The sequence below is a fragment of the Meriones unguiculatus genome, chromosome 18 (assembly GCF_030254825.1).
Source record: "Meriones unguiculatus strain TT.TT164.6M chromosome 18, Bangor_MerUng_6.1, whole genome shotgun sequence".
NCBI lineage: Eukaryota > Metazoa > Chordata > Mammalia > Rodentia > Muridae > Meriones > Meriones unguiculatus.
In genome coordinates this window covers 12,984,900-13,001,916 of record NC_083365.1, presented here as the reverse complement: position 1 = coordinate 13,001,916, position 17,017 = coordinate 12,984,900, and the positions used below count along the sequence as shown (strand labels likewise).

The 17,017-nt window shown below is 45.5% G+C and overlaps 1 protein-coding gene across 2 annotated transcripts; it reads left to right on the top strand.

Moving 5' to 3' along the window:
* The first annotated feature begins 2,626 nt into the window (after positions 1-2,626).
* Slc20a1 (solute carrier family 20 member 1) lies at positions 2,627-16,002 on the top strand. Of its 2 annotated transcripts, XM_021641946.2 has the most exons (11): positions 2,627-2,766; positions 3,205-3,815; positions 4,041-4,181; positions 4,370-4,455; positions 8,087-8,183; positions 10,423-10,542; positions 11,751-12,017; positions 12,120-12,678; positions 13,215-13,400; positions 14,053-14,137; positions 15,071-16,002. In XM_021641946.2, exons 2-11 carry the CDS (start codon positions 3,470-3,472, stop codon positions 15,230-15,232), a joined length of 2,049 nt encoding a protein of 682 aa, XP_021497621.1. In that variant the 5' UTR covers positions 2,627-2,766; positions 3,205-3,469; the 3' UTR covers positions 15,233-16,002. The 2 variants fall into 2 exon arrangements, with proteins under 2 accessions (XP_021497621.1, XP_021497624.1); XM_021641949.2 differs by lacking the exons at positions 10,423-10,542; positions 11,751-12,017; positions 12,120-12,678; ... (1 more) ...; positions 14,053-14,137; positions 15,071-16,002 and adding an exon at positions 8,274-8,341.
* The last annotated feature ends 1,015 nt before the right edge of the window (positions 16,003-17,017 follow it).

Sequence of the window (17,017 nt, the reverse complement as noted above, 5' to 3'; positions counted from 1 at the left end):
TGCCACCATGCCCTGCAGAACATTTACTTAATTGATGGGGGAGGTCCCAACCCATTGTGGGTGGTGCCATCCCTGGGCTGGTGGTCCTGAGCTCTATAAGAAAGCAGGCTGAGCAAGCCACAGGAGCAAGCCAATAAGCAATATTCCTCCAGGTTCCTGCCCTTGTTTGCATCCCTGTCCTGACTTCCGTCAGTGATGAAAAATGATGTGGAAGTGTACAACAAATGAAGCCTTTTCCTCCCCAACTTCCTTTTTGGTCATGGTGTTTCATCACAGCAACAGAAACCCTATGATACCAGGGAACAGTGCTTTCCACTTCAGTTAAGACAGTCCTCTACAGACATGCCCACAGGCCAACATGATCCAGACAACCCCTCAACGAGACTCTCTTCCCAGGAGATTCTAGGTTGCATCAAGTTGAGTATTAAAACTAATAGCCAAGTGTAGTGGCCTATGCCTTTAATCCTGGTACTTGGGAGGCAGAGGCAGGCAGATCTCTGTGAGTTCTACACAGTGAGTTCCAGGACAGCCAGAGCTACACAGTTGAAACCGTCTCAAAACAAACAAACAAACAAACAAACAAACAAACAAACAAACAAAAAAAGAACAACAACAAAAAACCCACAACAAAAAACAAACCAAAGCAAACTACAAAACCCCAACCGTCACATGATCCCTCCTTTCCTATTTCAAGACACTAGCTTTTCTCCAGAGACAGAGAAATCTGTGTTTGCCTGAAAACACATCTGCACCAACCAACACGAGGCTAGGGATCAGAATACTGCACCCTTCTCTTTGAGCCACAGCCACTTCTTCACACCTTGAGGTTCTGCCTCAGGAATCCGTGCTTGCACCTTGATGGACCTTATTCACCATGGCTACCTACCTTGGTTGTTTCAATCTAAGAGGCAAAAGTATGACCATGGACAGATGAAGCAAAACACATCAAAAACAGGGAGAAAGTCATGAGCAATTTCCTCACAAATAATTACTCTGAAAATGTTTTTTTCTGGCAGAACACTAACAGCCCTTAACAAGCCACTCCTTTTATTCAATGTTTTATAACCTTGGAGTGCAGTAAGGGCAGAGTGTCGCATTTGAAGATGCCAGATTTACACTCCAGGGTCAGTGTCCTGGAACATGAACTTTGTTTTCCAGCCACGACCTTGAGGTCAACAGACCTGTATAACCTATATCATTCTGATTCTACCAGATTATAGGGTACAGGACACTCCGATGAAGTTATAATTTATGACATCTTTGTTTCTGCTATTCAGTGCCCGACCTTTGGAGATGATAAAGCTGTAGGGAGGGTTTTAGGGCACTCTAAACCAGGTATTCCTGGCTGGAATACTTAACTCTCACTATAGCTCTCATGATTTAAATCTCTCAAGGAGTGGTGACGGGTTAGTTCTGAGCTTAGGCAATAAAACGAAAAGCCAAATGCGCAGAACCAATCTAATATCAGAACTGCATCGTAGAGCATGTAGGGGACCAGGAAGCAATCTTTATTTCAAAAGGATGGGAAAACTTTCAGGACATCCTCTCTCACTGTTTCCTACGTTCTAAAACAGGCGTATTAAAAAAAAAAAAAAAAAAAAAAAAGAAGGAAAATGAACATTGCCTGAAGATCTATTGAGTTCCAGTCACATGCTTCTATCTTAGCTAATATGATTCTCTTCCTTACTCGGTAAGAACTTGGAACCAGAATACCTGAATTAGGACTGCCTGTCGCCACCAAGCCCCGATGAGTAGACAGGAAATGCATCTTTGTTGTGCTTTGCACACAATCCTAACCCGTCCTGCGGTGTCCTCTCACACTGCTAGCATTTCAGGCTCCTGAGCACTCGGACTGAGAGACCTATGGTTTGTTCAAGGTGACACACTGCAGCAAGCTCTGAGTAAGAATCCGAACCCGAAGCAGCATCCTCCCCGCTGCGCCACAGCCGGGGCTCCGAAAACGCAGGTCCGTCGCGGGGAGACTAATGACCCGTGGGTCCCCCTCAGCGCGGTGCCACACACCGGGAGCGCGAGCCTGTCCTCGTGACGCCCGAATCTTTCCATTTTCACCCAAGTGCGTGACTGCGGGAGCGGGGTGGCCACGTGAGAGCCCGCTACCCCCTCCGGGCCGGGCACACGGGTTCGGCCAAGGGCAAGTCCCAGCACACGCGCTCTTCCGCGTCGCCACGGAGCTCACCCGGGCCCGCGCGGGGGAAACTCCCCACGACCTTGGCTGCGGGCCTCCGAGTCCCCGCGCGACGACCTGCGGGGCCGGACGAGACTTCCCCACAGTCCCCGCCCGCGGCCACCCGGCGTGGCCAGCGCAGACAGGACGACCGGGGCGAGGCTGCAGGGAGGAGGCCGGCCAGGCCCACGTGGACCAGCTCCCCGCCGGAGGCGGGGCCTCCGGGGCGCTCGGGCCAATCAGCGTCGCGGCCCCGCTCACCAGGCCAGGCGCGCCCGGCCAGCCTGCGGCTGCGTCACGTCGGGGGCGGGGCTTCGGGCGGGCGCGAGGCCCGGCGGGTCACGTGGGGCGCGGGGCTGGCTATAAATAGGAGCCGGCGGCGTGCTCGCCGGATGATGGCCGCCGGCGTGCGCTGCGCGTCTTCTTCTCTCCGCTGCTGAGGCCACCGCGGCTGCTTTCCGAGCGGGTAGCGAGCTCCCTCCGGGCCGTTCCCGGTGCCGCCGTCCCGGACTGTGCATCCGCGGCCCCAGCCCGCCTCTGCCCCGTTCTCTCGGTCTCTGCTCAACCCTCGGTTTCCTTCGGTGAGTGGCGGCGCGCGCGGCCCCCTTGCAATGCTTCTTTCTTCTCCGGAGCGGGCCCCGGGGCGAGGGGAGCCGGCGGCGGCGGCGGCCGCGGCCCCCGCTGCGTGGCCGCCCGCTGCGTGGCCGCCCGCCGCGCCCTTCCGCGGGCCCTTTCGGCGGTCCTCGGCCGGCGCGCGCGCGCGGGAATGGCCTTTTCCGGTCTTCCACGGAGGGCGCGCGCGGGCGGCGGGCGGGCGGCCGGACACTGAGCTGGACGCGTGGGGCGGGGCGGGACGGCGGCGGTGGGGGTTTGCACAGAGATCGCCATGTGCCCCACCTCGTACGGCCTTTTGGGGACCCAGGGCGGGAGTGGCGGGCGGAGGACACTGCGGTGTCCCAGGCTGCCTCCTTCACGGGGATGCTCCGCTATTGTTATTTTCTCCCACTTCGTCCCTTCAGGATGAACTTGCGTCCCTTCTCTAATCCGCCATGGAATTCTGCTCCGTGCTTTTAGCCCTCCAGAGCCAAAGAAACCTCAAACAACAGACACCCAAACGCAGCGTATAGCAGTAACTCCCCCAGCTCGGTTTCTGTGCCGTAGTTTACAGTATTTAATTTTATATAATATATACTATTTATTGTAGCATTTTGATACCTCATTCCGTTTACACATCTTGAAAGCCGCACAGTAATTGTCCTTGTTAAAGATCCACTACACTCGAGAATGGCATCTACTATGGCACCAATTACTAGTACTCTAGCTGCTGTTACTGCGCCCGCGGCATCGATGGGTGATAATCTATGGATGCTCATCCTGGGCTTCATCATTGCATTTGTCTTGGCGTTCTCCGTGGGAGCCAATGATGTAGCAAATTCGTTTGGTACGGCAGTGGGCTCAGGTGTAGTGACTCTGAAGCAAGCCTGCATCCTAGCTAGCGTCTTCGAAACTGTGGGCTCCGCCTTGCTGGGGGCCAAAGTGAGCGAAACCATCCGGAAGGGCTTGATTGATGTGGAGATGTACAACTCAACTCAAGACCTGCTCATGGCCGGCTCTGTCAGTGCTATGTTTGGTAAGTTCGTGCTATACCGCCTGTTCCCTGCAAGATTAGAGCCAGTTTGTATCCTGGAGTGGTTCCGTTTGTTGTTGTGGTTTTTTGTTTTTTTTTTTTTGTTTTTTTTTTTGTTTTGTTTTTTTTGTCCCGAACCTTTTCCGCTTATTTTTATGAGAATTCACTGCTTACGTAATGGAGTTTTGCCATTTACCTAACAAAATTATTTGGTTGATTCTGTTTCAGGTTCTGCTGTGTGGCAACTAGTGGCTTCGTTTTTGAAGCTCCCCATCTCTGGGACCCACTGTATTGTCGGCGCAACCATTGGTTTCTCCCTCGTGGCAAAGGGGCAGGAGGGTGTCAGGTGGTCTGAACTGATAAAAATTGGTATGTTTAATTCTGGATGGTTTAGGTTTTATTTTTGGCATTTTTATAATACCGCGTAAGGGGAGTGAGGACATGGTATGGAGTAGAGGGGCAGATTTAAGAGTGTATCAGAAATGTAATACCTAACATTTCAGGAGCATGGTTCCTTAGTGTCATTTCTTGACACTTTACTTTGTGTTCTGTTTCAGTGATGTCTTGGTTCGTCTCTCCGCTGCTTTCTGGTATTATGTCTGGAATTTTATTCTTCCTTGTTCGTGCATTCATCCTTCGTAAGGTAACCTTTCTCCTCTATGACCTTTCATGAGTCACATTCAGTCTTGTTCAAACTCAGTGGTATTGTTTCAGATGTGACTGGTATGTAAGTATGTGGCTTTGGGAAGTTAAAAAGTTCTTTGTTATGTACTTCCTGTATGTTGTGGAGTTCTGTTAAAGAAGCAAGTTTTTAATGCCCCAGAGGGCATTCAGGAAGGAAAAACTAGGTAGTTATAAGGGCTGCCGAGAAATAGAGAGACTGGGAGTGAAAAATAAGGACATTTGTTTAAGATGGCTTTGTCTAGCCATGTACAGGTTACTACTTTATCTAAATCGCCATGACATTCAGGATAGTTGGAATTGTAACTTTTGAGTTTAGCTACTCACAAAATCCTTTCTAAATTGCCACTTAAGTGGGTGTCTCCCTTGCTGATTGTCACCTACATATAAGCTAGATGAGACCCCTACTTGTAGGTACTCTGCTTTCTCAGGTAAAAAGAGTGGCTAGAAGTAGGCTGTTGGGTATGGGGTTCTTTTGTTTTGTTTTGTTTTTTGGTTTTTGTTTTTCTTTTTGCTTAAAATAAATCAAGTAGCCATTGAATTTCCTGACCATTTGAGAACCCCTTTTGAGAGACCTAGTGGCATTTCTGTTATCATGGAGTCTGATCCTGGCTCCACAAAAAATGTAGACAACAGGGATTATGTTGGCACTGGACTGAATTACAGTAAGAATAAATGAATTTTTCTCAGGAGACGAGCTGTCCTATTTTCTAGGGTGAATGGCTTTAAACAGTCCTTTGTTAAGTTCTTTCAAAATTTCTGTAAACTGTAGAAATCTGAGTGAGGGGAGATAGGTACCTTATCTTAATGGAAGGAGTGTGTTTAGTTTCCCTACTTCTTGATCTAGTGCTCAGAGTCTCTGGGGAACAATTTATGTCTTTCTCAATAGAAATCTTTCTCTGGCTCCTTCCTGATTCACTATACTCACTATTATGTGTTGAGCATTAGAAATGTCTCCAGCTTGGGACAGTGACTGAGTAAACAGTTCATTGGTGCCCAACTTCTAGATTGGGTATTCGAATCTCATCTAGCAAGCAGGTATGGTTAGCATTCTCCCTGGCCCCCTAACTTTGGGATATGCTAATTTGAGTCTCAGCAGTACTCGGGAATCAGTTTTAAGTGTTTGAGTTAGAGCCATGTATCTCTCGACAGACCAGAATAATTAGTAGGATGCTGTTTGGATTCCTGCTTTACATAAAGGTTGATGATGGCCCCTTTGATTATTGGAAAATAGGTTGTTCTGATTGTGGAGAACTTCCACTTACCTGATCTCCAGAAAACTGACTGGTGGTCATTCCTGGAGAGGGGAACTGAGGTGGAAAAAGGAATCTCTCAATGCCCAGAACCTCTCATCGAATATGTATGCCTAGTATCTTTTCTCTCACTGTGTTACTGAGAGTTCAAGGTGGACATGTTAACGAATTATTCTTGTTTATGGTCTCATGTAGCCCAGGCTAGTCTTAAACTTCTTATCCTCCTGCATTCACCTCCCACGTTCTTCGCTTAGTGGTGCATTCCCCCACTCCCAGCTTAACAGAGTATTTCTTGTAACAGTATGGGAGGGCCATGGTCAAGAATGATTACTGTAGTGCTGACTTTGAGGATCTTCTCTCTGTCTCACCTGCTTACTAATTCCTCACTAACAGATGAGGGACCCTTTCCTGTCCCCGTAAAACTGAGGTGTAGTCACATGATTACTAAGGCTGTAACTACTTTGTCTCACTCCTTCCTATATTGAGCCCAAAATAGTTCCTAGAACTCTGTTGACCTGACTGAGACCTCGTGCATATTTATCACTGTATGTAAAAGGCAGGGAGTTCACATGATGAGAAAACCATCTTATAAAAAAATCACTAGCCTAGTTATAAAGAACTGGGAGGAGGCAGGGAGGGAGAGACCTTAATTTATCATTTTCCTTGACTCTTACAAAGTTACAAACCACTGAGCCTGTATTTTATAGTGTATTAAGACAAGTCATTTCCTACCCTGTGCCAAGCTATATACTTTTTAAAAAATTTATTGTTATTTTGTTACTAAGTCTCTGTAGCCTAGGTTGACCTTGAACAGGTCTTCTGCTTCAGCAAGTGCAGTGCTCTGGTATTCTAGGTATATAACACCAGGTTCACAGTGGCCCCAGTCATGCTACTGCTTACTTTAGGGAATATTTAATTTGGCCCTAAGGGGGGGAAATTTGTAGAGGCTACTTTTTACATGATGAGTCCGTTACTAAATAGCCTTTGAAAATTTGATAAGAGTCCTTACCTAATGCCTACAGAATACTCTTGAAACCCTGGACTAGCTTGTCTACCTCAGGCTCTTGTCTGCCTTTAGGTGTGGCCTGTAACTATTTAGTTATTCAGGGTGAGTCATGGGTTCTGTAGGTTTCTGCTCTGGCATCACACTGTTACTCTCCTCCTAAACAATGGGTAAAGCTTAAAATTAAGTGTTTTTCAGTGAGGGTCTGTATGGATTTGAAAAGATATCCTTTATGAGGAATTTTGTGCTTTTTCTTTAACTTCACTGATTTTTAAGCCACCCCTCCCCCAAAGTCTTGATGATTGTCAGAAACTTATAATCACACTTACCTCTTTCTTACGTCTGTCTCACCCTTAAGATTTTCAACTGGAATTGTGACAAGTGTAGCATTAAACTTTTGTGTTGAAGGTTTGCTATATTCTCATTCTTTTTAAGTGTTTGGCTTGGAAGTTTTTCTAAGGAATTATCTATAGTACATACTTATAACAGGAACTGTTTTCATTTTCAGTCACAATGGCCTTTGGTGATTCTGAAACCTCTCACAGCTTTGCCTTGGGGTCTTACTTGCTCATACCTCTGCCCACTCCACGCCTCCCCTCAGTGGACAAGTGGCTTGCACTTTCCACACTCTTGAGACATTCATATGTCAGCCCTACCTATTTCACTCATACTTCAATTAAAATGTCCCTCTCTTATCAACATCCTCTTGCCCGTTTTTCCCCCTTTAACGCATTTGTCCGCCCAATGTTATTACATAGTAGAGTATGACACTCAGTTCTATGAAAATGGAGAGTTAGTCTGGTTCCTCTTCTAGTCTAGTTCCTTTCAGGGCTACGAACAGTTCTTGACAGTCACTTGACAGAGTGGATGACTAGTTTCACAGTTGACTTGACTTTGTACTTTAGTAAAGTCTTATGCCACGTTGATCAGATAAATAGTTATGATGGTTGTGTAAAATCCTCTTTTTTAAGTTAACGAGGCAGAACGTCGGGAAATCAGGATTTTAACCTGGTCTGTTTGTTTATCTTTTCAGTGCAGTACATCCTGGGCCTGAGTTCAGACTTAGAGATGGACTTTGGATAACCCAGGGGAACTGATTATTTGGGATATCAGCTACCTCCTTGTTATTAAGAATAGGGAGGAAAAGTCACCTATGGAAAGAAGGTAGCATTAGCTTTCTTAGGGAGCAAACGTAGGACAAAGCCCAATTGGCTTTGAAGAAATTATGATGGGAGGCTGTTGTTAGCACCATAATTCCCTAGCTTGTCTTGCCACAGCGTGCTCTGGAAATAGATCTACATTTACAACTTTTAAGATACTGATTTTAATGTTTACAGGCAGATCCAGTTCCTAATGGCTTACGTGCTTTACCAGTTTTTTATGCCTGCACAATTGGGATAAACCTCTTTTCCATTATGTATACTGGAGCACCGTGTAAGTACAAATCAAGATATTTAAATGTAAATTTAAGGTTATTTATAAAACTTTCATTAAATGCCCAATTTACCCCTTTTTGCTTTACAGGGCTGAAATCTCCTAGAAGGTGGCTGTCCTGCGCCCATTTCAGAAGGCTGCAGGCTAGTGTATGCTGAGTTAACCTAGATAGGTTTTCAACCAAAGAGACCTGCTCAGATTCTAAATCACTACAGACCTTTCCTCTTTAGTCTTCACAGGATCCACTGATAATATGACCTTCTCCCTTCCTTTCTCGTACCCATGCTAAGAACGCTGGAAATGATACTGGCCTGAGCTACTTAAGAGTCATTAGTTAAGCCTGCTCTTCAGGAATCGTCACTTAGGACTAGTTGTTGGCTGTCACTCTTCTCTCCTAATGGGAGCAATTTCAGTTTAAGTTCTCAGTTTGCGCCCCTGAATTTACTTGAATGAGCAGAGTTGGGATGTGTGTAATGTGTGCTCTAATTACACTTGGAAGAAGAATTTCCGCAACTAACAGGAAACATTTGAGAGGAATGTAAAGGTTCTAGTGTTGATTGGTTTCATATTGGGACTGAGGGAAGGCAAGAATTCAGTAAGGCAGCTGAGAGATTGACAGCTTGGATGCTGTGAGGCAGAGCAGTACAGTTCTGGTATCTAGGCTCATTTGGCTTGCTGGTTCTTCGCTGCACAGGACCTTAGACACTGACACTTACTCTGCTGACTAATCCATGGGAAGAAGAAAGATTGTGTGCTGCCCGGGGCACCTCATGTCTGTGTGTGTAAATAGAAAGGACTAAAGCAGCAGAATGATTTATCCTTACGTAATATATGCTCTCAGCTTCAGTTCTTAAAGGATTTTAATGCTTGCTGCCTTTAACTTGGTTCTACCTGTAGCTCATGGGTTGTGACCTGTTTATTATTGCCACTGAAGTAAAGTAGTCACTGAGCAAAAGAAAACAGTATTTCTCACATTGTCATTCCTGACTTTATGACAGGACTGGCCATGATGCAGGGACTTTGCTACTTTTGTTCTGTCTTCACAGATCATTTGTGTTAAAAAAAAAAAAAAAAAAAAAAGAACAAAAACAAAAAACCCAGTCCTTTCATTTTCCCTTTGACTTGGAATGTGGACAAATTTAAATTGCAGTAGAGACTGACTAAACCTCATATATTTTACTTTGTGTGATATAACTCCCCAGTCACAGTTGAAAGCAGAACTTAAGATGAAAAGACCAGTAGTCACCACAGAACTTCAGGTCTGAAGGATCTCAGTTTATGTCTGATTCTTAAAGTCTAGTTCTTAGTATTTTTTTGGTCTTTTTTACAATGCTGGGGATTAAATCTAGAGCTTTCTGTAAGCTAGGCTGAGGCACAACCCAGCTTAAACAGTTTTGATGGAACAGTAATGTTTCCATTTTATAAGTGACTTAATATGCAGTAAGCAGAATCAAGTGAAACAAGTGCAGGTGACTAAGCTGCTGTGAGAGGGGACCTTCAGACAGTGGTACCGTGGATGTCCATAGTGAGAAATGGCCAGCAGCCCCAGTTGCCTGAGTACCAGTGGCTAGCTGATGCTGACCAACAATGCTGATCCTGAGATCTTTGACCCAAGGGAAAAGTATTGGAGAACAAGTTTCTCTATGGCTTGTTAGTGAACTACCACCAAACTTGTACTTTTTGAAAGACAATTGTTCAAAGTAACTGTCTTCCCATAGTTAACAGCCCTGTTTTCTGTTAGCTTGATGATGCTTTTGCAGAGAATCAATTTCCCCAAAGGCTGCCTGGTAGAGTGAATGTGGTAACTTTGAACAAGTGTGTCAGCGTGACACTGGCTTGAGACACCTTCCTTTTTGACATTAAAATTAAGCATGTGTAAGTGTAATATGTGGCAGTTAGAATGAGAAGCTGTGTGGAGAAAGGAATGCTTTTGTTGGTTTTATAGCTACAGGTCCTCAGTGTAGTAATTCTTCATATCTACAGAGCCAAGAACATGAAGAAGCTTTGTACAGGAGTCCAGCTAGTGTTTCAGTGGGCCTGGTTGCTGTGGGTGTGAGGTGGTCGTTGGGCTTTTCTCCATGGTCTATTTAGCCACTAGCCTAATGAAACTGGAGTGGCAGCAGCTGTCAAGGGTGACGGGCAGGCTTGGGGAAGCCCTCCTTCCCCTCAGGAGGGTTTACACGTTGTTGCAGGGGGCTGTTGCCCTGGGGTTTTCAAGATGCACCATTTTATCTCGTAGTGCTGGGCTTTGACAAACTTCCTCTGTGGGGTACCATCCTCATCTCGGTGGGATGTGCAGTTTTCTGTGCCCTTATCGTCTGGTTCTTTGTATGTCCCAGGATGAAGAGAAAAATTGAACGTAAGTAATACAGTTTAGTAGTGCTCTCCCTCTCCCTCCGCCACCCTTTCCTTCCCCTCCTCTCTCCCTCCTTCATCTATAAGAGTACACTATTTGGACAGACTGACAACATAGGGATTTTTAATGAACTAAGAGTGGCCCGAGACCTAGCCATTAAGAATATGTGACTAAGGATGGGTACACAGTCATTTTGATAGAGGAAGAATTTGCCTCAGCTGCCTTTGTATACTCAGCTTAGATGTATGTGTGACAATGCGTGCATAACGCAGACACATACGTGTACGTTGTCCTTGTGCTAGAGCTGTAACACATGTAGAAGTAAACAGTGTTAGATATAAGGAATCTCTTTAGGTCATTGAAGACCTAATGGATTAAATACCGAGCAAGTTTTGATTGGTACCAGTCTTTGTATCTTTCTTAGTGGTTAAGATAATCCAGCAGAATCCTGTTCTGTCCTGTCAGTGTGTGGAATGTTAGTCTGTGGACGCACAGCAGTGCAGGCATGCATAGACTGCAGTGGCTTTAGAAGAGTGCTGCGTCATTGCAGCTGAACTGAGGAGCCACCCAGAGCTCTGTGCTAGTCAGCTGTGCCGCATGCACAGAGGGAATGAGGCTGTCAGGACTCTGACCTCATTTTTGTCTCTGTCTGGGAGGAGAGGCAAATTTTACTTTAATGCTATACTAGTGTGAGGTGTCTGAGCTAGTAGGTGACGGTGGTAAGCATTGGCCTGAGGGGCAGAGAGACTGCCTGCCTACTGGATGTGCAAGTGTTTAGGATGGCTGTTATAGCTCAGTTGTCTGTACTCTTGGTTTAAGAGTTGGGAGATCCCTTATGGAAGTCTAGCTCTTTAGTCAGCTGCCACCCCCAGCCTTGAGCTCCTTTTTATGACCAGGAGCTAAGCGGGGAGGGAGTTATGGTGTAAGGTATAAACATAAAAATCAAGAAATGGATCAGAACCCTAAAATATTTGCTATCTGGCTATTCACAGCAGTTTGTCATCCCCCATTTTCCCCCAGTAGAAGGTATGTCACATGGCTGGCTTGTTCCCAAGGGAAAGATGAATTTCTGTAATGAAGAGAGCAGTGATGTTAGCTTGAATTTTTGCTAGAATTTACACCTATTATTTTGAGATGGGTTTTAGGGGTGGATAGAAAGGGGTGTGGAACAAAGTAGTAAAATCAAACCAAAAATCCCCTTTATTTTCTAGGAGAAATAAAGTCTAGTCCCTCTGAAAGTCCCTTAATGGAAAAGAAGAGCAATTTAAAAGAAGACCATGAAGAAACAAAGATGTCTCTTGGGGATGTTGAGAATGGGAATCCCTTGTCTGAGGTGGCGTGTGCCACTGGGCCACTTCGGGCTGTGGTGGAGGAGAGAACAGTGTCATTCAAACTTGGGGACCTGGAGGAAGCTCCAGAGCGAGAACGGCTTCCCATGGACCTGAAGGAGGAGACCAGCATAGACAGCACCATCAATGGTGAGTTGACCTTCTGGGGTTTCCTGATGTCCAGTGGGGTGGAAAGGCTGCATTCTGGACAGCCGAGCTTATCATTGAATGTTCCCTTTTGGTTTTGGCTAGGTACGGTGCAGTTGCCTAATGGGAACCTTGTTCAGTTCAGTCAGACTGTCAGCAACCAGATCAACTCCAATGGCCACTATCAGTATCACACCGTACACAAAGATTCTGGCTTGTACAAAGAGCTGCTCCATAAGTTACATCTGGCCAAGGTGGGAGACTGCATGGGAGACTCTGGGGACAAGCCCTTGAGGCGCAACAACAGCTACACGTCATACACCATGGCAATCTGTGGCATGCCCCTGGATTCCTTCCGTGCCAGAGAAGGTGAACAGAAGGGAGACGAAATGGAGACACTGACGTGGCCCAATGCAGATAGCAAGAAGCGGATTCGGATGGACAGTTACACAAGTTACTGCAATGCTGTGTCTGACCTTCACTCTGAATCTGAAATGGACATGAATGTTAAGGCTGAGATGGGTCTGGGTGACAGAAAAGGAAGCAGCGGCTCTCTTGAAGAGTGGTATGACCAGGATAAGCCTGAAGTCTCCCTCCTCTTCCAGTTTCTGCAGATTCTTACAGCCTGCTTTGGGTCATTTGCCCATGGTGGCAATGATGTCAGGTCAGTCCACATAACTCTTACTGTTACTAACTCTATTTTTGAGCAGACTTACCCTCCTGTGTGTAGTGCTCTACCTCCTGGGGGACACTGGGTAATCTAGACAGGATGAGGTCATAGTTAATAAAGCAAAAGGAAGTTCGTTTAGGTTATGAGAATGTCTTTTCCTTTATTTCTAGACAAGGTAAGTTAAACACATATGTCTCCTGGTGGGAACTGAGTCTTTGGTAAATTGTGACATCAATGATGAAAAAATTAAAATCACTGATTGCACTGAGAATGGACTTAGGGGTTATTAGCCTTGTTTCTCTGGCCTGTAAACTTCACTGGGGCCTGAGCCTTGCTGTGTGTGGGAGGAGAAAGGCCACCAATTACATGTACCTTTCTGTCACAGCAGCCAAGTTTGCCTTCTGTAGGGTGGTTTGCTAAGTGAGCTGGAAAGCTGGGTATAGACAGTTATGCCAGTTGCTTAACAGATTGAGTCTTGACAAGAAGTGGTTCTGCCTAAAAAGTGACCACTGCCCCCTTTCTTTTTCCAGCAATGCCATCGGTCCTCTGGTTGCTTTGTTTCTCATTTATGAAACAGGAGATGTCTCTTCAAAGGTGGCGACACCCATATGGCTTCTGCTTTATGGTGGTGTTGGCATCTGCATGGGGCTGTGGGTTTGGGGAAGAAGAGTTATCCAGACCATGGGGAAGGACCTGACACCAATCACACCCTCCAGGTGAGTAGGTGGATCGTGTCTCACGGTAGAGCTCAAGGTTCTCAGGAGACGCAGTGCTCAATGTATCCGTGGGGCTTGAGCTAAAGAGGGTGGTACAGTGGCTGCTATTATTCTCACAGTTGATCTGATCATTTTCTACTATACTTTCTGACTTGTAAACATTTTTTTGTCATTCTGCTTAGCTTTAGTGATCATGTAATTTGAGTTTTCTGTGAAAGATCTGTTGAGGTAAATAGTTATACATACATGGATTCAGGAGCCAAAAACCTTTACTTTATTCAGAATGAAAGTCTCAGCTGTTTTTTTTTGTTTTTGTTTTTGCTTTTTGCTTTTTGAGTTAGGGTCTCTCCTGGCTGGCCTGGAATTCACTATGTAGAGCAAACTAGCCTTGAACTTGGAAGTTCCTCTTTCTCTGCCTCCCAAGTGCTAGAATTAAAGATGTGTGCCACCATGCCTGGCCTATCCCAGAAGTACTTAATCCTCAGATGTTAGGGCCTTGGCTCAATTTAAGTAGGTTTGGGGGTTAGAAGAGATGAGAATGTCAGGTTTTGTCACTGAGTAGAATGGAGCAAGATTAGATTCAGCGACTTGAGCTAGTGTTGGCTTTTCAGAGAACCCTGAGTTGTTGACCAGCATCTTTGTGTGTCAACAGCGGTTTCAGTATTGAGCTGGCATCTGCCCTCACTGTGGTCATCGCATCCAACATTGGCCTTCCCATCAGCACAACACATTGTAAAGTAAGTGGAATGGGAACGCAACGGGGCCCTCAAATCATCCTAGTAACGTGTGGCTTTACTTCTTTTATTTCATTTAGAAATTGTGTGCAGTTGACAGGCGTAGATAACGACCACATGGAGAAGAGCCGTCATTCTACAATTTACTTGCAGTCCTTTATGTTCTCTTGGGTGGAGATAGCTGTGATTTCTAGCCGTGGACCTTTAGTTGCTCTGTCACTGCAGTCGGTTTCATCTTGAGCTTCGTTTCTACTTAGCACGGTTATGTCATTTTCCATGGGGAAGGCATTCAGTGGCTTGGCTGTTGGGCTGGGTGTAAGTGGACTCCTTCCGCTCGTGGTAGTAAATACACCGATTTTAACAAGCTTGTGAGGCATATTATGAAAGTATCTATCCAGGGCCTCTAGGGCCTGTAGTGCTAAGAAACTGAACTTTCAAAAGTTGCTTGATGATGGTGATGTAATTATTGGATAAAGAGGAACCTGACTTCCTTTGAAGAGCTAAAGCTGGTCCAGGCTGGGGCCTGCCAAGTCACTCTCTGGGTGTTGTTGGATCACATACCAGCTACTCTCTATAGAGTAATTGTCAGGAAACCAGAAATTTAACTTATCAAAAGCAGGAGGGAAGAGTCTTGTCATGTTTTAACACATTTAGCATGAATTTAATGCTTGAATATTTATATTGCCTTCATCTTCCCATAGGTAATTTTAACTTGTTAGAAGTTAGCTTCTGGCTGTGTCACATGCCTGTAATTTCACCTCTTGGGATGCTGAAGTAGGAGGATCACAAGTTTAATCCTGTCTGGATAACTGAGACCGACCGTGTCTCTCTCCAGACAGAAACTGCAATCCATCCATGGAGCTGGGTTCATCGCTTGTCTGAACTCCCTGTCCCAGGTTACTTCTTGCTGAGTAATGTTTGGTCTGTTTCTCCTAGGTGGGCTCTGTTGTGTCTGTTGGCTGGCTCCGATCCAAGAAGGCTGTTGACTGGCGACTGTTTCGCAACATTTTTATGGCCTGGTTTGTCACAGTCCCCATTTCTGGGGTTATCAGTGCTGCTATCATGGCAGTATTCAAATTCATCATCCTGAAAGTGTGAAGCTTCGATCAAAATTTATGTCAGTGTCTGGGACCAACGTACACATTCCTGTTCCTGACAGAATGCTCACAGTGTTGCCGAAGACAGACAAGGGTTTTAAAGTTTGGGAGCCGTGGGAAGGAAGTGTAATTTACACTATAATTGCTTTTGTGCTAAATATGAATTGTCTCAAAATTACCTATGTAAAATAGCCAGGTTTCCATTGATTGATTCTAAGGTCCCTTTTCTTCTGGGCTATGAATTCCTGTACATATTTCTCTACTTTTGTATCAGGCATCAATTCCATTATGTTTTAATGTTGTCTGTAAGATAACTTATGTGGGTTCTTTTTAAACAGCCAGGCAGAGCCATTTGATGGTACATACTCTGCTTTGTTGGCCTCACCAGCTTCTTCCCCAACACGCACAGGGATTAACAAACGTGTAACTGCAGCTTCCCTCGTAGTCTCGTAGATACAGTCACGGCACTCTGCTCCCTGTCAGTCGCGGCAGGCTCTGTCGACATATGTGGGAACCTTAGAGGGCCGAGACTCTTTGGCACGGTGAAAAGGAAAGTTCGTAGTAACTTCTTCGCAAGCAATTCATGGACATGTTGCTAAGAAGTAGGAAGACAAAGTCTCCTGGCAGTTGTGGTTATTCCTTTGAGATTTCTGGCAGTGTGGGATGGGTGAATGAAGTGGAATGTGAACTTTGGGCAAATTCAATGGGACAGCCTTCCATGTTCATCTGTCTACCTCTTAACTGAATAAAAAGCCTACAGTTTTTAGAAAATTGGTTCTTGCGGTTTTTGTTGAGTCCTCAAGAGACCTGATCATATTCAGTTTTATGATATTCTTAGGATATATATACCTTTCCGAATGAAGGTGCTATCCAAGTTCAAGCTCCCCACTACTTGTTTTCTGTGATGCCCTAAATGATGTTGCATCACAGAACAATTCGGCTGATGGTTTCTATCCTGAGAATTACTGGACAATGCTTCTGACAATTTTTTTTTGTCTTAGAGTATTATAATAAAGCTCATGACTCAGCCAGGAGAAGGCTGGGCCCGAGAAGGTAGTCCGCTGGAGAATTCTCAGTAAATGTTCCCACTTACCATCAGGCACTGAACTGTTGACACAGTCCATGTGAACATTGTGGCAGGTCTTACTAGTTCAGAGCACTTTCTTGGTGAGTATTGGCAGAGTAGATGTAAGCTCAGTATGGCTGTCAGTGCAATGGGAGAAGGTGGACCTGAGGGGTTATTGTGGAATTCAGGGCTGGGAGGAGATGCTGAGAACTGGTCCTGGCCTTCACACTTGATCCATGTATGGCATGAAAGCCCAACTCCTTCCACAGTGTTGTGATGACACAGCACAGTGCCCCTAGACATGGGAGGCAACATTGATGTTGCCTTGTTTATTAATAGCTACCTTACTAGCAAGGGCATGTGTTAGTAAGAACCCTGGCCTACTTTTCTTGGCTATAGATGTTGATCTTTAAAAGTTAAGGTTACAGGTAGAGTCAGAAGTAAAGTTTTTGGTAAAAGACAGATCTATTGCTGCCATTTGACTGCTGGGTAAGGTATGTCCAGGTTGGTTGGTTGGTTTGGTATTTACTGCTGCGTAAATAAATGTATTACTAGTTAACCCTCCCCCTTTATTTTCTTGGCCAGTTGTATTAGGTACCTGGCTGTCAGCCCCAGCACTTCTCAACTGGGCTGATTATTCTCCCTGTCTTCACATGGGGAAATACTAGGAGACATTTTGACCAGAGATGTGGCCGTGAGCATTGTGCAGCACCACGGAGG